The sequence below is a fragment of the Engraulis encrasicolus genome, chromosome 20 (assembly GCF_034702125.1).
Source record: "Engraulis encrasicolus isolate BLACKSEA-1 chromosome 20, IST_EnEncr_1.0, whole genome shotgun sequence".
NCBI lineage: Eukaryota > Metazoa > Chordata > Actinopteri > Clupeiformes > Engraulidae > Engraulis > Engraulis encrasicolus.
In genome coordinates, this window is record NC_085876.1 from 44,718,052 (window position 1) to 44,745,744 (window position 27,693).

At 47.0% G+C, this 27,693-nt stretch overlaps 2 protein-coding genes across 16 annotated transcripts in view; one reads left to right on the forward strand and one right to left on the reverse strand.

The window, feature by feature from the left end:
• The window catches only part of pleca (plectin a), a 264,642-nt gene extending 253,183 nt beyond the window's left edge, over positions 1-11,459 (forward strand). For all 15 annotated transcript variants that reach the window (XM_063185990.1, XM_063185997.1, XM_063185999.1 and 12 more), the window contains 3 exons: positions 1,716-8,903; positions 9,199-9,326; positions 10,106-11,459. In XM_063185990.1, coding sequence (XP_063042060.1) covers positions 1,716-7,964 — 6,249 coding nt within the window. In that variant the 3' untranslated portion in view covers positions 7,965-8,903; positions 9,199-9,326; positions 10,106-11,459. The remainder of the gene's footprint in view (positions 1-1,715; positions 8,904-9,198; positions 9,327-10,105) is intronic.
• A 3,595-nt stretch (positions 11,460-15,054) lies between these two features.
• Positions 15,055-27,693, reverse strand: part of mindy1 (MINDY lysine 48 deubiquitinase 1) — a 33,585-nt gene continuing 20,946 nt past the window's right edge. The window contains exons 8-10 of the mRNA XM_063186007.1: positions 18,958-19,155; positions 18,442-18,603; positions 15,055-16,125 (exon numbers count right to left, since the gene is read on the reverse strand). Of these exons, the coding sequence (XP_063042077.1) occupies positions 16,051-16,125; positions 18,442-18,603; positions 18,958-19,155 (435 nt within the window). The 3' untranslated portion in view covers positions 15,055-16,050. The remainder of the gene's footprint in view (positions 16,126-18,441; positions 18,604-18,957; positions 19,156-27,693) is intronic.

Here is a 27,693-nt window from a genome sequence, read left to right on the forward strand (position 1 = left end):
AATGTCATCCTGTTTTAATTCCATCTCATTGTTAAATTATATTAACTTTTTGTAGGGACACTCGGGTTTCATTGTCTTTTGCGTCTATTTGTGAAATTTCACAAATCTCAGGGTGTGTTTCTGGATGTTTAGAAATACTGTACAGAACAATTGAAATGTGTTGCCTAACAAAAATAGCTTTCCTCCACACAGCTAAATCTCTCTGGTTATCAGATGCTGGTATCCAAACAAATATGGAATATTTATCCTTAAAATACATTTAAAATGTTTTCATTTAAAGTGTTTTCATCGATATGGTATCTAGTATATCCATTTTGACAAGCACAGCTGTAGATGCACAATCTTACCCATGAAACATAGAACACAAGTATGGGTAACACTTTACTTTACGGATCGCTAATAAGGTGGTAATTTCATGTTAATTTCATAGTTATTTCATAGTTATTTCAGGGTAATAACTGTTTGTTTTTAGTAGCAACAGCAAAATAACCATACAGTTTCCAGTGCATTGTGTGTGTGTGTGTGTGTGTGTGTGTGTGTGTGTGTGTGTGTGTGTGTGTGTGTGTGTCAACAAAGTGTCACCGTGCTGCAAGTCATCAGGGTGTCACCACAATGCACTGGAAACTGTATGGTTATTTTGCTGTTGTTACTAAAAACAAACAGTTATTACCCTGAAATAACTATGAAATTAACATGAAATTACCACCTTATTAGCGATCCGTAAAGTTAAGCGTTACCCAAGTGTGTTTATATTCAGAGTGTGCCCTCGTCTGTCTAGTTGCTGTGTGCTGTGTGAGTTTGAGTGCTGTCTTTATCAGGCATGCCTCTAAATATAGTCATTCTGATGCCTAATAGGCTTCTAAGTGATTGACAGATGCTTGATTGGTATTGATTAAACATGCATCTTGGTATTACTAGTGCATCTTCAATAAGCATGTGTGACGGAGGTCATCTTGCACCTGTTCACCCCCCTCGGGGATCGAACGTGCGACCTCGTCAACTACAACGGTTCGGAATGGGAGACACAGTACGATACCGCTGGGCCAAGAGACTAGTCTCTCGGCCCAACGGCACGAGACTGTATGAGGCTATCGGAGGGAGGTTTTACCAACGTTCCACGCCAACTCTGTGCTAGTTAGCCTCCGTTACACTCTCCCCCTTAAACCTCACTCCCATCCGGGTCACGGCACCACTGTGACGGAGGTCATCTTGCACCTGTTCACCCCCCTCGGGGATCGAACGTGCGACCTCGTCAACTACAACGGTTCGGAATGGGAGACACAGTACGATACCGCTGGGCCAAGAGACTAGTCTCTCGGCCCAACGGCACGAGACTGTATGAGGCTATCGGAGGGAGGTTTTACCAACGTTCCACGCCAACTCTGTGCTAGTTAGCCTCCGTTACACATGTTTGTGAATAATTGGCCATGTCGTTTTTTTTAGCTGCAGTCTTGAGATGCATCACCTCATGCAATGCAATCGCTCAACAGATAAGCCAAGAAACATATAAAAAAGGATTGCTGTGCAGTAGAATGAGCATATTGCTATGAAATCCGAGTGTCCAAATGTTGTAACAACTGTCATAGTCCACGTTGTTGTTGCATAAACTTACACATAATTCATTATCTTTCAGTTATTAGCCTGTTGTTTAAATATACTATTTTTTAATGTTGTAATGTCTGTGTCCTGACAATGTGCTTCTATTTTCCACTTAGATGTCTGATGCACAGCAAGAGCAGATTAAGCAAGAAAAGACCAACTTGCAAAAGTCCTTCCTTACAGAAAAGGAAGGGCTGCTGAAAAAGGAGAAAGCCATCGAGGACGAAAAGAAGAAGCTCGAGAAACAGCTGGAAGACGAGACCAAAAAGGCCAAAGCCCTGAAGGACGAGCAGGAACGACAGAGGAAGCAGATGGAGGAAGAGAAAAAGAAGCTGCAGAACAGCATGGACGCTGCTCTGAAGAAGCAGAAAGACGCCGAAGAGGAGATGAGGAACAAGCAGAAAGAGATGCAGGAGCTGGAGAAGAAGAAGCTGGCACAAGAACAGCTCCTGGCCGATGAAAATAAAAAATTACGGGAGAAGCTCCAGCAACTTGAGGGCGCAGCTGCAGCAGCAGCAGCAGCAGCAAAATCCGCAGTGGCGGCATCTGTCACAAAAGAGATTGAGATTCAGACCGACAAGGTTCCTGAAAGTGAACAGGTGACCATGACCATGGTTGGAGCAACAAAGAAGGTCCTCAATGGCGCTTCGGAGGTCGATGGAGCGAAAAAGGAAGGAGAGCCCGACGAGCTGGCCTTTGATGGAATCCGAGGCAAGGTTCCTGCGAAGAGACTTTATGACATGGGGGCACTGAGCAAAAAGGAATTTGACAAGCTGAAGAAAGGAAAAACTTCCGTTCAAGAGCTGAGCAAGACTGACAAAGTCAAACTGTGCCTACAGGGCAAAGACAGTGTCGGTGGTTTAATGGTGGCGCCAAATCAGAGAATGAGCATCTATCAAGCCCTGAAAGAGAAGAAGATCGCACCCAGCACAGCTCTTTTGCTCCTTGAAGCCCAAGCGGCATCTGGGTTCATTGTTGACCCACTGAAGAACAGAAAGCTCACTGTCAATGAAGCCGTAAAAGAAGGACTGGTTGGCCCTGAACTTCACAATAAACTCCTTTCTGCAGAACGGGCAGCAACAGGATTCAAAGACCCCTTCTCGGGTGACACAATATCAGTCTTTGAGGCCATGAAAAAGGGGCTGATTGCAGAGGACCAAGCCGTAAAACTCCTTGATGCTCAGCTTGCAACAGGTGGAATTGTTGATCCGGTCAACAGTCACCGCGTGCCTCTGCAGACAGCGGTCGCGCAAGGCCAGTTGGATCAGGAGTTCAGCAAAGCTCTTTCTAGCCCACCATCAGACAAAAAGGGATTCATCGACCCCGACACAAAGGAAAGTCTCACGTATCAGCAGCTGCTGGAGAAATGCAAGCCTGACCCTGAAACTAACCTCCCAATACTGCCCATTACAGAGAAAGCTGCAATGGGTGAAGGGACATTCACAGACGAAGAAACCAAAGATGTGCTCAGTAAGGCCAATGTGTCTGTTCCGTTTGGAAGATTCAAAGGCAAGACAGTCACAATCTGGGAGGTCATCAACTCAGAGTACTTTACTGAAGACCAGAGAAGGGATTTGATTCGTCAGTACAAGACTGGAAAAATAACTGTCGAGAAGATCATCAAAATTGTAATCACAGTTGCAGAGGAAAAGGAGAAGGAGAAGGAAATGGCATTTGATGGAATACGATCCTCTGTACCTGCTTCAGAGCTGCTTGAATCAAAGATAATAAACAAAGACCTGTTTAACAAATTGAGTAATGGCAAAGCTTCAGTCAAAGACATATCTGAGATGGATGCTGTGAAGAAAGCTCTGAAGGGCTCCAACAGCATTGCTGGGGTTTACGTAGAGTCCACCAAGGAGAAACTGCCATTCTACCAAGCCATGAAGAAAGGGTTAATTGGAACAGAACCTGCCCTGAACATGCTTGAAGCCCAGGCTAGCACCGGTTTCATAATTGATCCTGTCAAAAACGAAAAAATGACAGTGGACGAGGCTGTCAAGTCAGGTCTTGTTGGCCCAGAACTTCATGAGAAACTGCTGTCAGCTGAGCGAGCAGTGAATGGCTACAAAGACCCCTACACTGGAAAAACTGTCTCCCTGTTTGAAGCCATGGACAAAGATCTCATCACAAAGGATCAAGGCATTCGACTTCTAGAAGCCCAGTTAGCCACAGGGGGCATTGTTGATCCAGTGAAGAGTTATCGTATCCCAGAAGATGTGGCCTGCAAACGCGGCTATTTCAATGAGCAACTGAAAAGCCTGAACACTCCCTCTGACACTAGCAAAGTATTCTTTGATCCCAACACACAGGAGAACGTCACATACACACAGCTCAAAGACAAATGCATCACAGACAAACAGACTGGTCTTCCGTTGATGCCACTGTCTGACAAAGCCATCAAGTTGAAAGAAGACCATAAGTACTCTGAGGTCCAGACAAGGGATGCTCTAAACCAGGCCACCGTGGAGCTGAACAGTGGACCCTTCAAAGGCAGGAAAGTCACCATCTGGGAGATCATCCATTCAGAATACCTCACCGAGGAGCAGAGAATTATGTTGATTCGCCAATACAGAAGCGGCACCTTCACCATTGAAAAAATTATCAAGATCATGGTCACAATGGTCGACGAGAATGAGACGACGAAAAAACAGGCCACTTTCGAGGGGCTCAGGGGTCCAGTCACCGCCAGCTCCCTGCTCGAGTCCAAAATCATTGACAAGGCTATGTATGACCAGCTTCAACAAGGAACAAAGGCACCCAAAGACATCGTCAAAACTGATGCCGTGAAAAAATACCTACAAGGCAGCGATAACATTGGTGGCGTATTCCTTGAGAAATCCAAAGAGAAAGTCAGTGTGTACCAGGCAATGAAGCAAAAAATGCTGACCCCAGACACAGCGCTGGCCCTTCTCGAGGCACAAGCTGCTACAGGGTTTGTTGTTGACCCCGTAAAGAACCAGCAGTTCACAGTTGACGATGCCGTCAAAGCTGGCGTGGTTGGGCCTGAACTCCATGAAAAACTTCTTCTAGCAGAAAAAGCAGTTACTGGTTATAAAGACCCATACACTGGCAGCACCATCTCTCTGATGCAAGCCATGCAGAAGCAGCTCGTTTTGCGCGAACACGCCGTCCCACTGCTTGAGGCGCAAGTAGCCACGGGGGGTATTGTTGACCCAGTGAACAACCATCGTGTACCCAACGACGTGGCTATTCAACGTGGCTATCTGACAAAACAGATGTCCAAGTCCTTCTCCAGCCCGACCGGTGATGTCATGGGCTTCACTGATCCCAGCACTGGCCAGAGCGCTACGTACAAGCAACTCAAGGATACATGTATGAAAGACCCTGACACGGGCATTTACCTTCTGTCCCTTTCAAAGGCAGAGGAGCCTCCAAAAGAAGAAGAAAAATCATACGTGTACACAGAAGAGCAGGCACAGACAGACCTGACAACTACCACAGTTGATATCCCTCATGAGCACTTTGCTGGAAAGCAGACGTCCTTGTGGGAAGTTATGCAGTCGAACCTGATACCTGATGACGAAAAACAAAGACTGCTCGAGCAGTACAGAACTGGAAAGATTACCAAGGAAAGAATGATGATAATCATCATTGAGATATTCGAACAAAGGGAGATTGTTAAATCCGAGCAGACGATGTCTTGTGACGTAATCAGACGCAGAATAACCATCGAAGAGCTCTACAGTGCTCGCATTATAGACCTGGAGACCTACAACCTGCTCAAATCGGGCAAGAAAACCATCCGTGAAGTCATGGAGATGTCGACAGTCAAGCAGTACCTGTTTGGCACAGGATGTGTAGCAGGTGTCCTTTCAGATACATTCGCCAAAGTTAGCCTTTACCAAGCTATGAAGAGAAACCTCATTAAGCCTGATGTGGCAATGAGTCTCCTGGAAGCACAGGCAGCCACGGGCTTCATGATCGACCCAGTAAAAGATCAGATGCTGACAGTAGATGAAGCTGTGCGCAAAAGCCTGGTAGGCCCTGAAATCCATGACAAACTTTTGTCTGCGGAGAGGGCAGTGACAGGATACAAGGATCCCTACAGTGGGAAAGTGATCTCCTTGCACCAGGCCATGAAGAAAGACTTGGTGTCCGAGGACTATGCCCTAAAACTCATGGAGGCTCAGGTTGCAACTGGCGGCATCATGGATCCAGAGTACAACTTCCACCTGCCAACCGAGGTGGCCACTCAACGTGGCTACATCAACAAAGAAACTCTTGATAGACTCTCCAATCCAAATACAGATGTGACTGAATTTTTGGACCCAACCACAGATGAGAAAGTGTCGTATGCCCAGCTACTTAAACGCTGCAAAGTGGACAAAGACAGTGGCCTGTACTTGCTGTCCCTTGCCGACAAAGGACTTCTTTTCAGGGGTCTCAGGAAACAGATCACCCTGGAAGAGCTGCTACGCTCTGAAATCATTGACCAAAAGACATACGACGATGTCAGCCAGGGCATCATCTCAGTTGAGGATATTAGCAAAACCATCCAGAAGTACCTTATCGGCACAAGCTGTATTGCAGGGGTGTATGTAGAATCAAACAAAGACCGCCTCTCTATCTACCAGGCGATGAAAAAGAACATGATCAGGCCAGGCACTGCCTTTGAACTTCTTGAGGCACAGGCAGCAACTGGATACATCCTTGACCCCATCAAGAACCTAAGACTGAGTGTAGCGGAGGCTGTCAAAATGGGAGTCGTGGGCCCAGAATTCAAAGACAAGCTGCTCTCTGCAGAAAGAGCTGTGACAGGCTACAAAGACCCCTACTCCGGCAAGGTCATTTCTCTGTTCCAAGCCATGAAGAAGGGGCTCATCCTGAAAGACCATGGCATCCGCCTCCTAGAGGCCCAAATTGCCACAGGTGGCATCATTGACCCTGAGGAGAGTCATCGCTTGCCTGTGGAGATGGCCTACAAACGCGGCCTGTTTGACGAGGAGATGAACGAGATCCTCACCGACCCCTCTGACGACACCAAAGGCTTCTTCGACCCCAACACTGAGGAAAATCTGACATACCTTGGGCTGATGGAACGTTGCATGACTGATCCCGAGACCGGACTTGTCCTGCTGCCACTGAAAGAGAAGAAACGTGAGAGAAAGACCTCCTCCAAGTCCTCTGTCCGCAAACGCAGAGTGGTGATCGTCGACCCCGAGACCGGCAAGGAGATGTCTGTGTACGAGGCCTACCGCAAAGGGCTTATCGATCACCAGACCTACCTGGAGCTCGCAGAACAGGAATGCGAGTGGGAAGAAATCACCATCTCCTCCTCTGACGGCGTTGTGAAGTCCATGATCATTGACCGTAGGTCAGGCCGCCAGTATGACATTGACGACGCCATTTCCAAAGGACTCATAGACAAGTCTGCCTTAGAGCAGTACAGAGCTGGCACTCTGTCCATCACAGAGTTTGCCGACATGCTCTCAGGAAACATGAGCGGCTTCCGGTCACGGTCGTCATCCTTTGGCTCCACCTCCTCCTACTCAAGCTCCACCCCCTCGATCAAAACCCCCGCCACCACGTGGAACGATCCGACAGAGGAGACCGGCCCCGTGGCTGGAATCCTAGACACAGACACCTTGGAAAAAGTGTCCATCACAGAAGCCATGCGCCGGAACCTGGTGGATAACATCGGCGGCCAAAGACTCCTGGAAGCCCAGGCTTGCACTGGCGGCATCATCGACCCCAACACCGGCGAAAGGTTCTCCGTGACTGACGCAATGGAGAAAGGCCTCGTAGACAAGATCATGGTGGACCGTATTAACTTGGCCCAGAAGGCCTTCAACGGATTCGAGGACCCCAGAACCAAAACGAGAATGTCCGCCGCTCAAGCCTTAAAGAAGGGCTGGCTCTACTACGAAGCCGGCCAACGCTTCCTGGAGGTCCAGTACCTCACGGGGGGACTGATCGAGCCGGAAGTCCAGGGCCGAGTGTCCATCGACGACGCCGTCCTCAAGGGGACGCTGGATCAGAGGACCGCGCAGAAGCTCCGGGACGTCAGTGCCTACACCAAATACCTCACCTGCCCCAAGACCAAGCTAAAGATCTCCTACAAGGACGCCATGGACAGAAGCATGGTGGAGGAAGGCACGGGCCTGCGTTTGCTGGAGGCCTCCTCCCAGTCCAGCAAGGGCCTGTATAGCCCTTACAGCATCAGCGGCGCCGGCTCGGCCTCTGGCTCCCGATCGGGCTCGAGAACCGGCTCCAGGTCCGGCTCCAGGCGGGGCAGCTTCGACGCCACGGGCTCCCCGTTCTCTAGTTCTCTAGGCTTCTCCTCCACATCCTACACCTCCCCGGGGCCCTACTCCTCCCCAAGCTTCGGCCGCCGATACTAGTGGCTTAGTTCTTAAGTAAGAGGGGAAAGAGAAAGAAAGAAAGAAAAGTCGTTCATTCATTCTGCTCTGCATGTGGTTGCTATGGGCCTTTATAGGTGCTTAAATCTGTATTATTCGCAAAAACTTAACAAAATACGTATATATATTTTCAAGATTCTCTTTTTTTTCCTGAGTTAATTTAAACTCGTTCTATTTTTTTTTTCTCTCGTCTCATCCAAAATGCTTTATTCAGATTATAAATACTCCTCATTTTTACTGTACATTTTTTATTTGTAGAAAGGACTTACGACCGTGCAAGAAATTAAAATGTAAATGTTGTTTCTATTATTGTACACCGTACAAGTTAGGTCAGAGTTATTTTTTAGAAAAGTTAACATTTCGTTAACCTTTTCAGCGTATGATTATTTTGTAATGAGGAAAGCTCAAGCCTACTGTCTGCAGAGCAGAATTAAATAATAAATAACCCAAATCGCTACGTAACACTGCCCAGAGATAGGTTCAAGGAACAACAAGCTTTAACATCCTCTGCCAATCAATCAAGTCGTTGCTGCCACAAGCTACACCACTCTCGGATGCCCCAACAAACCCCGCTCTCCAAAATTGTGCTAAAGCCATCCAAGATGTCCAAAAGTGGACTGGGCATGACTGTTACAAATACTACACAGCTAGAGTCAACAGCTTGAACCCCTGGATACTGCTGCAAGTAAAAAGCCCTTCAAAGAGTTATTGAAGACAAAGAAATCAGGAATGGAAAAAATACGACGAATCAGGAAACGAAAAAGAGGACATATCAGGAATGTATAAAGAGGACATATCAGGAATGGAAAGCCAGATGATTACTACAATACAACAACATAGCTACCATCTCCACCACCCCCAAATCACAACTCCAAGGAAGACCTCCAAATCGAATCATCTGCTGCTGGCATGCCTGCATTTGTGAGTTGACTTCACTTTACTTTCTTGTTTCAGAATGTCTCAGTGACCAGCTATTGTGTAAACTAGTTTATCAGATAAACTATACAGTACCACCCCAGCACACTGAACATTTTGCTTTTGCTTTATTCGCGACATCTAAGACAGGGAGGTCATGAATGAAGCAAAAGTGGTGCGAAACGGTGCAAATAAAAAAAATACAAAGTTGTAAACCAGTTTATAAAATGTGCCTTTTACTAGATACTTAACACAAAACATTGAATTGTTGTTGCCTTTTTGTGACTTTGTGTCTTTACAGTCTTTTGTGCCAAAAGGGCTTCATGACCATTCTCATGATCTCTGATGTCATCATTGATGTACCACCTGATCTCTGATGTCATCACTGATGTACCACCTGATCTCTGTGGCATCATGAATGAGTCTGTGGTGAGTTTATTCTGCCTGCCAGTGACTATTTAAAGTAAATGTGGTGATTTTTCGTAACATAACCAATGTGCAATCATCGCTCTCTGCTGACTGAAAGACAGAATTTTGCACAGCCCTTCCAAGAAGAGTATGTTTAAGCCTTCTAATTGAAAAGCAAGTCAAATTGGTACTGTTCCTGGGGACGTGGTGGTTCAATGAGCTAAGACACCATTCCATTAGGGCAGTGTTTCCCAACCAGGGGGTCGTGTACCACTAGGGGTACGCGAGCACACCTCAGGGGGTACGTGAAGAAATGTAATAATAACAAATACATGGAGTGTGTAGCCACTTTGGGATAGCGGAATAGATATAGAGCATGTGTGAGGGGGGTACTCTTCATATGACAACAAGGCTTAGGGGGTACACAGGACAAAAAAGGTTGGGAAACACTGCATTAGGGGTTTGATTCCGGTCCAAGGTCCTTTGCCAATCCTTCCCCATCTCTCTACTACTAGTTTCCTGACACACTCTCAAACTGTCCTGTCCTAAATGAGGGCATAAAAGACCAAGAATATACGTATATATGACCTTGATGGTTGTAATGAATTAATTTGTTAAATGGAACACAAACCACCGTTAACACTCGCTCTAGGCAGCGATTCAAAAACGTTCTTTGATTCAAATTTGGCCCAAAATGAATAAAATGATAGCGTTTTCATTTGCTGTCTGTCCTCAACTGCGTGACTGTCTGTTTACCGTTTGTGTTTTTTTCTTTTTTTTTTCTTTCTTTTCTTCTGCAGGTGTCATGTCCCCCGCTCCAGCTCCAGCTCCAGCTCCTGCTCCATTCTTGTTTTGAAGGCTTCCTTACTGAAGAAACAACACTCAATGTCTCTCCACGAAAGCATTTACATTTCTTAAAACATTTAAACCCTTGTTCCAGCACTGGGATGATGAATTAATACAGTGTATTATAGTATTGTCTTATTGTCAGCCGTTTACATTGCAGCCGCCCGCAACAGGCACTGGCTTTCTCCATCTTGTTTCATATGCAACAAAATAAAGAGCACTTTCAGCCATAGATTTAAAAAAGTAAAATAAGAACACTAAGATTCTATATATATAAATATATTTACCTGCATTTAGAAATACATGTTCATATATACGTAAATTTAGTTTTTTTTCCAATTAATTTCATGTCTCATTTGCACTTTCCTGTGGCACTTCTTGAGTAGCTATAGCACATGATAAAAGATTACTTGATCAAAGAAAAAGAATGTTCCTGGTCTTGACTGCACAAGAGAGTTCTGTTGGAGTAGCCGTGGCGACTTCCTTTGTATGTGGTAGTAAAATAGAACACTTATGTCCCGTTCATGTGCTCTGGGAAGTAGACATTATCCGGTAACACTTTACTTGACGCCGGTGTCATAGGCATGTCATTACAGTGTCGTAATAGTGTCATAAGACAGTCATAGATAAGTCATAAACATTATGTCCAACTTTGCCATAACCGAATGTCACTTAAGGGCAACAGTCATAAAATCTTTATGACATGGACATAATGTTTATGACACGTGCATAACTGTGCCATGACACTGTTATGACACTGTAATGACATGCCTATGACACCGGCGTCAAGTAAAGTGTTACCCATTATCCAGTCTCTGCAACTCGCATACATTTTATACGAGTTGCCGAGTGGAAAATACCACATGAGGGGACATTCATGTGTGCTTCCCATGTTGGTGTTTGGTATTTACCATACCAATTCCCAGAGCGCATGAATGGACCATTAAAGCTACGACACTTGAACCGATGTCTGTTCAGCCCTACTACCACCACCATCGCTGTGTCTTCCCAGTACCTGTTACTTCCTTCCCTCCCTCCGACTCCTTCCGAGAATTTCAGTTTTGATTTCAATTATTATCTATTTTCTTATTATATATTCTATTTTTGGCTTTGCATGTTTTAATAACATAATTTCAAGAGATGCAATAAAAGCTGCTGTACCTGACTTTTTTAAGTACGCGCTACGTAAAAGCTTACACGTCTGTTTTTGGGGGGAGGGAGCCAACCGAGGAGGCATCATGGGTCGAACTGTATTTCAAAGAGGTGATGTCCTAATGTAAATAAACTAATGGTATATACTGTATATTATGGGGAATGTCTCGTCTCTCTTTTCTCCTTTGACAGACATGTTTTTGTCATTCAACAGCCACATTCTTAGTCATTTGTACACAAACTTTATACACATTTTATGATCACATTTTTAAAATACAAGATATTGCTCTATTCTACAGCACAGGTGGATTCTACAGGTTTAATAACTTTAATTTCTCACTGACTCAAGAGTAACCTCAACTCATTGGTTAAAAGCATCTTGCTTTGTTTTAGTATGAGAATGAATATTGAATAAAGTAGTGCCAAGTCTTCTTGGATAGAGATGCAGGGATAGAGAAGTAGTTAGAATTGGACTTGATGGCCCTGCCGTGGCCTAATGGTAGGGCACTGGGTTACTGCACCGGCGACCCAGGTTCGATTTCTTCCATCATTTGCCGATCCTTCCCCATCTCTCCCATTCACTACCTGTCACCATCTCCAACTGTCCCATCAAATAAAGGCAACAAAGCCCTAAAAATATATATGAAGAGTTTATTTGCAAAACAGTGTATCAACCAATTTTGACTTTTGCATGTTGTTATTGAAAATGATAGGTCCTATCACCTATGTGTGAATTCTTGCCATTCAAAATATTTTGAGAACATACTTTTTCAAATGATATAAAATGCATTTTACAATGCAATATGAAATGTCCAATTCAAAAATGTAAATTTCCCGACATTCTGCAAAATGGACTGGAGATACACAGTTTTGTAAATTAACTCTTCATAAGAATTGGACTTGACGTCTACACGCCTAAAAGCATTGAATTGCTGCCATGAGATTGCTTTATTAGATATTAGCATCAATGATTAGTTAATTGGGTGTGCTTAATAAAGTGACCGGTGAGTGGATACTGTCAATACAATATTATAATTTCTGCAGACTTGTCCACATCACTGCAGGAAAACACACTTAAGCTGCAGTAACTGAGTGAATGGTTTGTGTGTAATTCACACACTTCACAGACGCAATGAAATACAAAGTTTGAACGAAAACAAAAAAACACACAGACACAATGTTCTTCGGTTTGTTTTTACTCAAAGGACGTGACAAATTAAATATAGTGAGAAACAGTGATTAAGACATGGTAACCAGTTTGCAATCGACCAAGATAAGCAGGGAAGACATACCTGTCCCCAGGCACCAGCCCTCACTTTAAAAGTCCTATAGCAGTAGTAGTAGTGTTTCCTACCCAGTCTTCCCCGTCTACGCCATCTTGCATTATCCTGTGTACATCACACACATTATATTCTCTGTACTGTACACCAACATTCTTCACTATTCTTCAAAAATCACCAAAATCGGAATTAAATAAGAAAGAAAAAACAAAAGAAACAAGCTGAAATCAAAAAAAGACAATCGTGTAACAATAAAAACATGTTACGAACTTTACTGGTACAGGTGTTTTGACATCCATTTTGGTTGACAAAAAGTTGGTTTTCTGTTCACAATAGAAGCAAGTAGCACATCAAGAGTGCACACATACACATGAGCCAGTACCCAGCAGCATCATCAGCATCAGCATCATCAGCATCGGCCCTCTGGCGCTCACGCCTTTGACTACAGGACAGGGCTGGACTAGGGGAGAAATAGGGCAAGAGGCTATTTTGGCTTAAAGGGGCCCCTCATAATTAGCGGCGCAGAACTGACTCACCAGTGGGCCCCGCACCCAAAGATGCAGGGCCCACCGAGAAATGCCCGGTATGCCAGATGGCCAGTCCAGCCCTGCTACGGGAGCCCAAGTGGGCCACACTTTCCCTCCAAAGCGACAGGATGAGCCCTTTTCCACAAACACATTTAAGTGAAGCCATGCCCTTAACAAGCCACAGCATTGCTGACTATGGCTGCACATTTATGTTCCTTCCTACTGTCCCCTGTCCTTCTGAAGTTGAAGTTAAGTTTTTACTCAATACCTTACAGAGACCGAAATCGATAAGGGTTATTCCCTCATTTGCAATCAGGATATTGAGTAAGGGCGAAGCGGGAGAATGCGACCCCAAAATGCCTCTCTGTGCTGCTTGACAGAGGGGGACATTTTAATATCTCCACCAAAAAATAGAGGCGGCACTGAGACAAGTGTCCAGACCCCCAGGAGAAGGAAAGGACAGGAGGAAGGATATTGATTCGTAGGTAGCCTATGACAGTACGCAAGTGACACCAGATCCATCTCAGGGACCACAGACAGAGGTATTTATACTGGCATCATGGGACAATCTGATGACAACGCGGAGGACGATGACAAGAGCATGAGATACAGCACAGCAGTTCAACATCAGTGGGTAACACTTTATTTTAGTGTTACATCCAGGGCCCTAAATTAACTTTTTTCATCACCAGCCAAAATGGCTGGTAGATGCTAATCTCACTAGCCAAACACACACTCACTAAAGGGGCAAAGTGGCTTGAAAGTTGGTCTTTCCTACTGGCCAAACTCTAGTAAAAGGACAAAACATTTGGCCGGTTGGCTGGTGTTGATTTAGAGCCCTGGTCACTAAAATAAAGTGTTACCCGTCATTGGATATAATGCCATAGGAGGACCCTGTCCACACCACCCTCTCTCCCAGCACTGTAGGGGTGGAAAGCGTAGTTGCTGCTAACTATGTTAGTCAATTTGTTGGTTGCAATGCAATTTCCCATTGGCAACTGCCGAAGTTGCTAACTGCTAACAACTACGCTTTCCAGAAATGCACCCCAGCTTTTAAAGGTAAACCTGCATCTCTCTCCTCTCATTAGATGAGCTTAACTTTCAAACACACTATCCGATTCCTTTACAACTACGTAATAAAGGATTTACACTATTCGTCAGAGGTTAACCTAAGATTTAAAAACTTCTTTTCAGGCACAGACTCTGACACGCACACTTGCACGTGCTTTCCATTAACACCAGACAGACCATTTTAACAGAACAGAACAGGCCCAAATGAGGAGGAGGCCTGGGAATAGACCCAACAGAAGTCTGCCATTTGGAGAGTGCGTATGTGTGAGAGAGACCAGACTGGCATCGTGCAAAGGTGAAATTATTTCACTCTAGTGCATTCCGCCCTGTGGTGCACCAACTTTGCGTGTTAAGTTGTGCGCTCTACGCTGCCACAGAAAAGCATTTTTGTCACGTAACCACGTGGCTAATTTTCCAGAATGTCTGTTGCTTGATGCGAAAATGCCAAGCTGTGCCCTGACCTAAACCATCCCTAACCCTAGCCCAGGGGTAGGGAACCGGTGTCTCGAGGGCCGTTTAGGTTTCATTCGTATGGCCCTCGGACGACTTTTACGGCCCTTGGATGAATTTGAAGTGGCCCCTCAAATGAAAAAGGTTCCCCACCACTGCCCTAACCTGTCCGTAAAGCAACCTTTCTTCTGTTTGACTTGTGCCAAGAACAGCGAAACAAGCAAGGTGAAATGACCAAAATTGTGCCCAGACCAAAACCAGCCCTAACTCTAACCTGTCACAGGGCATTGTAGACCACGAGTTAACGTGCAAAGTCGTAGTGCACACACCACACACGATAAACGCTTCAAGTCTGCGTGTTATCTTAATGCTTTGGCTGATGACATGTTGTAGAGAGAGAGAGAGAGAGAGAGATAGAGGAAGAGAGAGAGAGAGAGAGGGATAGAGGAAGAGAGAGAGAGAGGGATAGAGGAAGAGAGAGAGAGAGAGAGAGAGAGAGAGAGAGAGAGAGAGAGAGAGAGAGAGAGAGAGAGAGAGAGAGAGAGAGAGAGAGAGAGAGAGAGAGAAAAGGAGAGAGAAAGAGACCCAGGCAGTGAGGAGGTGGATCGCCAGCAGCAGCAGGATGTGGCAGTTACCATAGTTACCAAAGTCACTTTGGGACTCTCACATTTCAGGGTGCGGCTGATTTTTTTTTTTTCTTCACCACCATTACTTCTACTCCCATCCGTGTATGTATACTATTCAGCTTCAGGGGTGTGTGTGTGTGTGTGTGTGTGTGTGTGTGTGTGTGCCTCTGTGTGTGTATGGGTGTGTCTGTGTGTGTCTGTCTCTCTGCTACCCTCTGCTGGCCTGGAGTGAGAGATGGCAAAAACATATACCTGACCAAGTTATTCTGGAAGTAACCAGTAACCCAGTTTTGTGGTACACGCCCCAGGTAACTCCCATAGCGGTACTATAAGTACAAGTGGAGGGCACTGCGTTGCTGTTGGCATCGGTGCGTTGAGGAGGAAAAAGCGTGAGGAGGAGGAGGAGGAGGTGTATTGAGGAGGAGGAGGAGGAGGAGGAGGTGTATTATGGCGTAGCTGGCATGGTATGGTGGCGCATGAGAGGTTTGGCATGGCTGCACGGCACACAGAGGAGAGGCCTAGGGAGGACACCTCTTCTGACAACGCAAAATGTGAGTATGTGTGGCGCACAAGGGCGTGTGTGTGTTTGTGTGTGTGTGTGTGTACAGTACACATGTATTGTGTGCACTTGCAATGTCCTTGGCATTAGCCTGCAAGAACAGACGAGCATTTTTGGAGGGCACAGGTAAGGTGACAGGAATGGCAAAATAAACTGGGTCACTATAGCAACACAGTCAAGAGTCATTCTGGGTCACTATGGCAACACACAGTCAGTTAGAGTCATCCTGGGTGTCTAGAGCAACACGCAGTCTGAGTCGTCCTTCTTGTCCCGCCGGCGACTCGGCTGGGCTGCCGGCTGGCTTCTCCCCTGCGGACACACAAGACAGAAGTGATTTTTAAAGACATAAGTTTTGAAGACATAAATATATATATTTTTTAAAGACATACGTTTTAGAGACATACAGTGCCCTCCATAATTATTGGCACCCCTGGTTGAGATGTGTTAAAAGCCTTAAAATAAATTCAGTGTTTATTGCAGAAGAATACTGTCACACTGAAAATTTTAGGAAAATGTAGCCTTCAACTCAAATGAATTGTAGGAAAATAAAAAAAATCCCTGACTAAAAAATAATTATTTTTCATTAAATCACCTGTTCCACAATTATTGGCACCCTTAACAATTCCCAGGAAATAAATATAATTGAAGCATTTCTGTCATTTCTACAGTAGTTTACAAAGTTTACCAGAGTATGTAGGAACATTTAATTAGTAATTCATCACTTCCTGTTTCCCTGGGGTATAAATATGACGTGACACCGAGGCCATTTCTCTTATCCACTCTTAAACATGGTAAAGACAAAGGAACACAGCATACAAGTGAGGCAGATGTGCGTCGACCTTCACAGGTCAGGCAGAGGCTACAAGAAGATTGCCACTCAACTGCAGCTGCCCATATCTACTGTGAGAGGAATAATTAAGAAGTTCAAAACAACTGGAACAGTGGTAAACAGGCCTGGACAAGGACCCAAGTTTATTTTGCCACCACGCACAGTGAGGAGGATGGCAAGAGAAATCAAAATATCTCCAAAGCTCACTGTTACAGAATTACAACAAATGGTAGCATCCTGGGGTCACAAAGTCTCCAAATCAACCATCAGGCGCTGTCTACACGCCAACAAGCTGTTTGGGAGGCATGCACGGAGAAAACCTTTCCTCACCCACAATCATAAACGCAAACGTCTGGAGTTCGCCCAGCGGTATTGGGGCTTCAACTGGGACCGTGTGCTTTGGTCAGATGAGACCAAGATTGAGTTTTTTGGCAACAAACACTCTAAGTGGGTCTGGCGTGCCACGAAAGATGCGCATGCTGAAAAGCACCTCATACCCACTGTGAAGTATGGGGGTGGGTCAGTGATGCTGTGGGGCTGTTTCGCTTCCAAAGGCCCTGGGAAGCTTGTTAGGGTGCATGGCATCATGAATGCTTTGAAATACCAGGACATTTTAAATCAAAATCTGTTGCCCTCTGCCAAAAAGCTGAAGATGGGTCGTCACTGGGTCTTTCAGCAAGACAATGACCCTAAACATATGGCCAAATCTACACAGAAATGGTTAACCAGACACAAAATCAAGCTCCTCCCATGGCCATCTCAGTCCCCAGACCTCAACCCCATTGAGAACCTGTGGGGTGAGCTGAAGAGGAGAGTACAGAGGAGAGGACCCAGGTCTCTGGATGATTTAGAGAGATTCTGCAAAGAGGAATGGCTGAAGATCCCTTTTCTGTCTTTTCCCATCTTGTGAAACATTATAGGAGAAGATTAGGTGCTGTTTTGTTGGCAAAAGGGGGTTGTACAAAATATTAACAACAGGGGTGCTAATAATTGTGACACACATTATTTGATGTCAAATAATTATTTCTTTATGTGGGATTTTTTCCCCACTGAATACGTGCACTTGTATTGAAGGTTGGATTTTTCTCTTTTTTTCCATTAAGGTCCCATATTATTTAGAGAAAAATAATAATAATTGGAAGCTAAAAAACACATCTCAACCAGGGGTGCCAATAATAATGGAGGGCACTGTAAGTGGTGTTTAAAAACTGTAGAATACCAAGTCACCCATCTTCTTTGGAGTTAAAATGCCTTTTTTTAAAAAGTTGTAGAATACTATTGCCTTATGTACACCAAGCGCTACCTGAGCGGTAGAAGTCAAGCTAATATTATGGTAATAATGAGCTATGGCACTGTTCAGCGAAAACCAATTGTAATGTTAATATCTCTGAATGTCCCAGGCTGTCAAGCCATTGCCATTGTGTGATTAGCTAAATCAAACATGTCAATGCCAAATCCAGAGCAAATAAAGCGAATTCATGGCAAAACTTCTTCAACCACCCCAGCTCCTGGGTCGCGTACAGTAGGTCGCGCTTGGTGTACACAAGGCATGAGATACTCATCTTCGTTGTAGTTAAAATCCTTTGATTTTACGCCACAACTTGATTAAAATACTTGAGTGGTGGTCTTCGTACCGGTTGTGCTACAGCTCTTTGTAGTTAAAATCATTTTTATTTTGCGCCACAACACATTAAAACCCGCTAAAACCTGATTAAAAGACTTGAATAGTGGGTGTCTTCCTACCGGTTGTGCTACAGCGAGCTGCTGCTGTTGTTGCTGCTGTTGTTACTGCTTACCGGTTGTGCTACAGCGAGCTGCTGCTGTTGCTGCTGTTGCTGCTGCTGCTGCTGCTGCTGCTGGTACTCCTCCTGCTGCAGCTGTCTGGCCAACTCCAGGTCACTCAGGGGACCCGGTGCTGCCCCCTGCTGCTGCTGCAGAGACATCGCCATGAGGTAGTCCTGGTGGAGGGAGAGAGGGGAGAGGGGAGAGAAGGGGAGAGAGGGGAGAGAAGGGAGAAGGGGAGAGAAGAAGAGGGAGAGAGAGGGAGGAGGGAAGAAGGAAAGAGAGAGTGGAGTACAGATCACAATGAGTCGCAATATGATATGTGTATCATTAAGAGGCGCAATACAATACCTTGCATTGTGATATGTTGAACACACCTCTGCAATCAATCAATCAATCAATCAATCAATCAATCAATGAGTGTGTTTATATGCAGTTCAGTATCCCGATCGATACTGAAATGCATATAAAACACACTCTTTCAATCAATCCATCAATCAAAACGATTATCCGACCAATCAGCAGCGTACCTGGTCGATCTGCTGCCGTTGCTGCTGGGGAGTGGGCGTGGCCGTGGTGGGCGACGCCCCTGCCCGCTGCGGAGGGTGGCACAGGCGGAACTCGGAGTCGCAGAAGTTTCCGTCGCCCTCCAGGTTGTGGAGGCTCTCCCACACCAAGCTCTCCTCCTGCAGGAAGCCCTGGTCCGTCACCAGCAGGTACAGATGCCCCTGAGGGACAAACAACACCAAGACGCATTTAAATGGTAAATGATAAATGGACTGCATTTCTGCCCTACAAAGCAAAAAGGCAGTAACTGCATTGCTGTTTAAAATGAGTTACTATGACTTTAATGCCATATATATCAAAGTCTAAAGTTAAATAAAATGATTGGTGTGCAAAAGGTGGTAATATAAAGTAACAAAACTGTCACATGTCAATGCTCTCCCAAAAAAACTATTGTACTGGATTGCAGTATCATTTAAAAGTCAACTGACTCCGTTTTGAGCACTGCACAGTTACTGCCTTTTTGCTTTGTAGGGCAGATTTATATAGTGCCTTTCCACTCCTTCGAGCACTCATTGCCCATTCTGCAGCAGCCAGGAGCATTACTTTAACCAATGCACCGCGTTTAAGAACATGTCCCTTCAACTGTCTGTAGAGTGGGTGAAGGCTGGGAAGAGATGCTGGAGGTGTGGACGCGACCACTTGGCGGCCCAGTGCAACCTCAAGACCCGGTGTCCTCAGTGCAACCGCCTGCACCTAGAGATACTGCACGAGGTGAACTCTCACATTCACAACAAGCCAGAGACTGCTACGCCGTCTTCAGCCAGCCAGCCAGCCAACTACTACCTCGACCCAGCGAGGAGAGGCAGTTGTGTGCTGCTGAAGATGGTAAAGGTGCACCTGCATTACGGGGGCAAGAAGATGGAGACCTACGCCATCCTCGACGACGGCTCCGAACGCACCATGCTCCTCCACCAAGCGGCGCAGCAGCTCGGCTTACGGGGACAGAAGGAGGAGCTAGCCCTGCGCACCATCCGCCAGGACATCAGGACGGTGCCTGGCATGTCAGTGAGCTTCTCTGTGTCGTCCGCCAGCCACCCACAGAGGCAGTACAAGATACAGCGGGCATTCACATCACCCGAGCTTGGACTGTCCCCCCACTCACACCCAGTTGAGGCTCTGAGAAAGACCTACCGCCACCTCAGAGGTCTGCCTCTCAGTTCCTTCACCCAAGTCCAGCCACTCCTCCTCATTGGCTCGGACTATCCAGACCTCCTTGTCCCCATCGAGCCGGTGCACGTAGGCCCTCCAGGCGGTCCTATGGCACTGAAGACACGGCTCGGATGGACATTGCAAGGCCCAGCTAAAGCCGTCAAGCACCGGTCCTCCACTACGACCTGCGCGTTCACCAGCACACCAGCACCATCAGCGGAGCTGCTACAGAACGTCTCCAAGCTGTGGCAGATGGATGTGCTGCCGTACAGGAACGAGAAGGTCGTCACCCGGTCCAAGCAGGACGCAGCAGCTGTCAGGATGCTGGAGGAGAAGACTGTCAGAGTGGCAGTCGACGGCGTTCAGCGGTACGCCACCCCCCTGCTGTGGAAGACAGGCGGTCCACAGCTCAACGCACCCCTGGAGGCAGTCCTGGGCCATCTCCGTGGGACAGAGAAGCGGCTGTCACAGGACCCTCCCAAGGCAGAGTCATTCAGCCATGAAGTGAAGAAGCTGGTGGACGCCGGCTACGTCAACAGACTCACTTCAGCTGAAGTCCAGTCCAGTGACCATGCCTGGTACATCCCTCACCACATGGTCACCCACAACAACAAAGACCGCATCGTCTTTAACTGCTCATACTCCTACCAGGGCGGCAACCTGAATGAGCAGCTACATCCTGGACCCACACTCGGCTCCTCTCTGCTGGGGGTGCTACTCCGCTTCAGGCAGCATCCGGTCGCCGTGAGCAGTGACATAAAAGGGATGTTCCACCAGGTTCGTCTCCTGCCTGAGGACAAGCCCTACCTTCGCTTCATCTGGCGAAACCTGGACCGTAGCAGAGCCCCGACTGTCTACGAATGGCAAGTGCTGCCGTTCGGGACCACGTGCAGTCCCTGCTGCGCCACGTTCGCCCTCCAGAAGGATGTCCTGGATCACAGCAGCCCAGAGGAGGACACCCGACACTCCGTGGAACACTGCTTCTATGTGGACAACTTGCTACAGAGTTTCCCCTCCACATCAGAAGCCAAGCAGCTGATCGGCAAGCTGCAACCTCTACTCCTCTCCGGTGGTTTCGAGCTACGCCAGTGGGCCACCAACCTGCCAGAGCTCATCCGCCACATGCCAGCTGAGATGCGGTCAGAGAGCAGTGAACTCTGGCTTTCCCACGATGCAGCTGACCCTCAGGAGAGGGCCCTGGGGCTGTTATGGCATTGCCTGTCTGACAGCCTCAGCTACCGCCTCCGCTCCACTGAGACTGCTGAGCCCACCATGCGGACCATCTACCGTGTCCTCGCCCGCCAGTACGACCCTCTGGGACTGCTCATCCCCTTCACCACCAGGGCCAAGATCCTCGTCCAGCGCCTGTGGTACAAGAAGAGGGACTGGGACGACCCACAGCTTCCAGAGGACATACTGCGAGCCTGGCACACATGGGAGACTGAGCTCCAACACCTCACCTCCATCTCCATTCCCCGATGCTACTCCACCCTGGGGACACAGGTCGCTGCACAGACCATCCACGTGTTCTCGGATGCATCGGAGAGAGCCTACGGGTCAGTGGCCTATCTGCGGACTGTGTATGAGGCCGGTGACATCCAAGTTGCCTTCCTGGCAGCCAGGTCCCGAGTGGCCCCAGTCAGACAGCAGTCCATCCCCAGACTGGAACTCTGTGCTGCACACACAGGGGCCCAGTTGGGCTCTGTCCTGAAGAAGGAGCTCTCCCTGGCCACCACCGGTGTCACCTACTGGACAGACTCATCCACGGTCCTCGATTGGCTCCAGTCCCAGTCCTGCCGCTACAAGGTGTTCGTCGGCACCAGGATCGCGGACATACAAGAGCTGACAGAGGACAGCACCTGGAGGTATGTTCCCACATCAGACAACCCAGCTGATGACATCACCAGAGGGCTGACCCTGTCTCAGCTCATCCCAGAGCATCGCTGGAGTAGCGGACCACCCTTCCTGTGGCAGGACGAGACATCATGGCCTATTCGCCCAGAGCCTCCACCTCAGACGGCCGACGACTCTGCTGAGCTGCGGAAGGCTCAGTTCTGCGGCCACATCACCGTGACCTCCGACCCCCCGCTGCCCGATGCAGGTAACTACAGCCTGTACCCGGAGCTCCTGGAGGCCACGGTCAGAGCCTGTCACGGGGCGGCCAAGCAGACAGGCTTCAGCGCAGAGGACTACAGGGACGCAGAGATGGCGCTCTTCCGAGAGGTGCAGAGAGACTCCTTCCCAGATGACTTCGCCCTGCTTTCAGCAGGGAAGCCAGTCTCCAGTGACAGCAGACTCCTCATGCTGTCTCCGGAGTATGACGTGCAGGCCCAACTGATCCGAGTAGGAGGTCGTTTGCGCAGGTGTGACGCCATCGAGGAGGAAACACTGCACCCCATCCTACTAGACCCTAAGCACCCCGTCACGCGGCTCATCATCTGCGACTATGACTTCCGTCTGGCGCACCCCGGACCACAGCGAGTCTTCGCTGAGCTGCGCCGACGGTTCTGGATCCTGCGTGGGAGAGCAGCTGTCAAGAAGCATCAGCTCAACTGTCCTGAGTGTCTGAAGTGGCGCGGCAAGCCAGTGATCCCAAGAATGGCTGACCTACCACCATCCAGTCTGCGACTGCACAAGCCAGCCTTCTACTCCACTGGCATGGACTGTTTCGGGCCGTACCTCATCAAGATCGGCCGACGCACCGAGAAACGATGGGGTATTGTGTTCAAGTGCCTGACCATCCACGCCGTGCACCTCGACCTTCTGGCCAGCATGGACACTGATTCTTTCCTGATGGCCCTGCGGCGCTTCATCGCGCGCCGAGGCAAGCCCCACGAGCTGCTCTCCGACCAGGGTACCAACTTCAGAGGTGGCCAATCTGAACTGCAGGAGACATTCCACGCCCTCAGCCCTGAACTGCAGTCCCACCTGGCCAGTCAGCAGATTGACTTCAAGTTCAATCCCCCCCACGCTCCTCACTTTGGTGGTTCCTGGGAACGAGAGATCCGTTCCATCAAGTCTGCTCTTCACACCACACTCGGTGCACAGTCAGTCACTGAGGAGGTGCTGAGGACAGTCCTGATCGAGGTGGAAGGCATGATCAACTCCAAGCCACTGGGATACACCTCATCAGACATCGCGGACCCGGATCCCATCACTCCCAACATGCTGCTGATGGGGCGGCGTGACCCATCTATGCCACAGGTGGTCTACGCTGACTCCGAGATCCTGAGTCGGCGCAGGTGGAGGCACTGCCAAGTCCTCGCGGACCAGTTCTGGGCCAAGTTCATCAGGGACTACTTGCCCACGCTTCAGACACGTTCTAAGTGGCAGCGGGACAGAGAGGACCTCGCCGTCGACAGCATCGTCATGATCGTCGACCCCCAGCTCCCACGTGCTCTGTGGCCTGTGGGCAAGGTCACTACTGTCATCCCTGGAGCAGATGGCAGAGTGAGGACAGCACAGGTGCAGGTCAAGGACCGGACCTACACCCGCCCAGTCTCACGCCTGGTGAGACTTCCAGCACTCCCGGAGGACTCTTCTGTCTGACGCCTCACATTCATGGACACAACTTTGTGCCAAAGTTGGGGGCGGCTGTTCAGAATTCTGGCGTCAGGGTGTCTGAGTCTGTGTCTGTGTCTGTGTCTGTACCAGTGACGTTTTGTGGACATGCACAGGAGTGCTGCGCACGCTGTTATTGTCACCTGTGATTGGTGCAGACTTTCGTGCACGAGCTGGACACGAGCTCATTTACATAGACTTCGCGCCAAAAACACCCTTATTAGGGGGTCGGACTTATGCCCTCCAGCGCAGAAGTGACCAACGGGGACTCCATGCAGGACTATGGTCGCATTGTTAATGTTGGATCCGACTTTCTCTCTCTCTCTTCTCCCTATTCTCATTTCTCTCTTTGTGTCTCGGGCGATTCAGGATCCTATCGTCCTCATTTCTGTGCCTGTGTGCCGACCGTGCGTCTTTGAGAATGTAAGTTGCTGTTATTGTGTTGTTACTGTGTTGTGTGTGTACTCGCGGTTGCTTGTTACATTGCAACATTGCGTCGGCAGCGCGAGTATGTGTTTACCGTTTCTGTGTTCCGTTGTGTCTCTGTTAATGTCATGCATAATAGTACTTACTGTTTCTCAATGTCCGCGGGTTTGTCAGAGTGCAGATTTGTGCAGTAATCTGTTACTGTGGCAGAGTAGTGGCTACATAGGTCCGTGTTCAGTTAAAGGGCTGCGTCACCGATTGTTCTCTGTGCGTGTAGAAACGCAAGAGCACAAGACCAGCTCTCTTAAAGGAGCCGCGCTCCTTTTCTGTTGCAAAACACACTCGCTGTGTTTTCATTGGGTTGACTTGTGTACTTTGCTGTAGGCATGTACACATTTATGTGTGGTTAAGGAAACCTGCTTTAGGCAGTTTCCCCTCATTTATCATTCCTTTTCACTTGTATATATTTTGTATATATTGTTTTTCCATTTATTCATGAATGTTGTGCATTCGTGTTTATTGTGTTAATTATGATTATTATGTATATATGCTATTTACTTATGTCTTTTTGTATTTTGTATTTTCTTCATTTTAGTAAACCACGGTTTCACGGTTTCACGGTTCATAGTTCAAGGCCTTCAAACTTGTGTGTGTGTCCTTTCATTGGGATTATCCATTTTTGTTCTTACCGGACAACCTGTGCAGTTTGCTATTTTTCCCTGGATCAGCCCATTATACAGTCCTTTTTTATATGTCATATTAGCACCATTTTTCACACGGGGCTTGAACCTGCAACCTTTGGGTTGCTGAATGGCTCCTTTACCACCTGAGCCACGATTTAGGGTTTCATCATATGCCACGTCAACATTCTCCTCTCAGGGAAACCCTGGAGTGTAGGGGTGCGTTTCACGACAACGTCGCTGCTAAGTAAGTTAGCAACAGTTAGCAGCAGTTAGTTAGCAATGCAATTTCCCATTGGCAACCTACTAAGTTGCTAACTGGTTAGCAACAATGATTTCGAGAAACGGGGTCTGGTCTATAAGGTATAGGCAAAGAGGGTGGAGTAACAAAGAGGCTTCGAAACCCGCCCACCCAATGCAAAAGTGTGTGCTCAAGTTGGGTCTCCTAAGGGGGCATTGTCCCCTCCTCCTTCTTCAGTGTTTCCCACAGAAATTTTGGAAACTATGGGGGCAGCCGGGGTTTACTTTGTCTGGGTGGGGGGGGGTGTCTTCTCACACGGGCCTTTTTTTGGGGGGGGGTGCGGGTTGTATTCTTGCAGCGTAAATGCAAAACGGCAAAACAATGACTACAGTATGACATTGGCGCATGGAGAAACTGTAGGCCTGGGCCTATATTTCAGCCATTTATATTTTGAGAAATAAGGCTACATAGCCTAAGATTTTACCCATGACTTGTATAATAGTAGTACAATAGTAGTACATTGTCATTGTCAAAAAATGCAGTACAGTGAATAATTTCTGTTTACAACACAGTTTCATTCGTCCCTCATGCAGGGGTCTGGGAAACAATAAAACAAAATAGGAGCAGAGATAAGAATTTAAGAGCACTGTGAAATTGTTAACGCATAGATAAAAAGGGTCTTAGAGGGTAGGCTATGCCTTTTCCCCCACACATATCTGTAGGCGTACACATTCTACATGAGGGGTGCTGGTCACAGGGCCAGTTTTTTCCAAATTCCTCCCATTAAAAGGGCTGAACAACATATTACACATTTATGTCTATATTCACATTCATTACACATTAATTTCTATATGCAGCCCGATGTCTCCTCTGCTGTGTCAATGAAGGTCTGTCACCAAACTCATTACAACTGTAAAACAAAGCCTAGGGAGTGTTAGTAAACTCATCCCAACTGTCCCTTCTCTGAAGGTTTTTTTTATATTGCTCCCAAACCCAAGTAAACTACAACAACTTGACTAGGCTTTTGATCCCTGTCTTTCAAGCACTTGTGGTTCTCTCTATAGCAGGGGTGCCCAACCTTTTTTTAACCAAGATCTACTTTTGAAGTTGATGGTCTGCCGTGATCTACCAAGTCAAATTTAAGGATGTCAGTATGAAAATTTAAGACCACCATTTATTAATCACCATTATTATGAACAAAATGTTTTTAGTAGGCTACTATGGCCGTATCTTTTCAGTGTGTTTTTAAAGTGTGTTGAATAGCCTATCTTTACAAAGCAATGCAGCACTGATAGTATGCAGAGATAATTTCAGTCATACACAAGTCATAAACAACTGAAACAATTTCAAAATGATAAACATTTGGAATATAAAAGGCACATAGGCCCTATTTCTAAAATATGATGAAGCATTATCATGCCTTCAGTGCTACAAATTAAAAAGGGCTCAGAAATTCACCATTTGTTATGGGTAAATAGTAGGCTACTATGAGAGAGAGAGAGAGAGAGAGAGAGAGAGAGAGAGAGAGAGAGAGAGAGAGAGAGAGAGAGAGAGAGAGAGAGAGAGAGAGAGAGAGAACTCATTGGATTGGTTAACACCCCTGTTAAGAGTGACTTCTTCTATGAAGGGTTTTTTTTTTCAGCTCTCTGGGACAGTAGCACAGCAAAGGCTTTCTATTGTGAGTTTGGCCAATCGTTTTGTCCACAACTGAAGCAATAAACAGCACAAATTGAAGTGAATTCCATACATGTCAACAACTAACATTTCCCTTACACGCGGCACGCGATGTAAACGCAGTTAGCGATGATGCATGAGACTAGCGATTTGGACGAAGATCCTCGCATATCGGCGTGTCATAACGCATCGTTGCGCACATGTTCTGTTACTCACCCGATGTTACACGTGTGCACACATGAATCAACTGTAATACCCTTAAGGTCATGGGCGCAGATAGCTTTTAAAAACTGGGGGGGACATTTTCACAACAAACCGTCCGTGTGGGGGGGGGGGGGGGGATTGGGCTATTATAATACCCTGATTATATAGGCCTACACTGAATATCGTTTTTTTATTATTAGTCGCCTATTCATCTTCCGCTAAATAGGCTAATTGTATTTGCTTTAGTAGCCTAGGTCTACTACATTAAAAAAAAAATCTTGATTAAAAAATTAAAACATCACAAATGTTTAACCGCTCCAGCTTCTGCTCAGAATGTGCACGAGTCTCCCACCAAGACCCCGCCCCAGTGCGCGCTTCTAAACACCTCTCCCATCCCATCAGCAAGTGCTACTTTCCCAACCAATTCAAACTTTAAACAGGAGAACTGTCAACAAATTTCACGTTGTAGGCCTATTAATGTAGGCCTAGGCCTACAGCAGGCTATGCAACAGTGTGTGATGTATTGCTGTAGAATTTTTAAGGCGACCAGTCTCGCAGTGGTTTTGCATGCAAACATAACTTGAGTCCAGGCGCGGTTTTGGGGCGTGTGATTGATATATTGGTAGGCTAAGCAAGAAACTGGGTAACCAAGTCAAACTAGGCTATATGGTCTCCTCCAGATTAGACATTTTTGATAAAAGCGACTTAAATGGTGATTCTTGAGCTCTTCAGACAACCTCTCTGCCACTAGGCTACTCGTCATT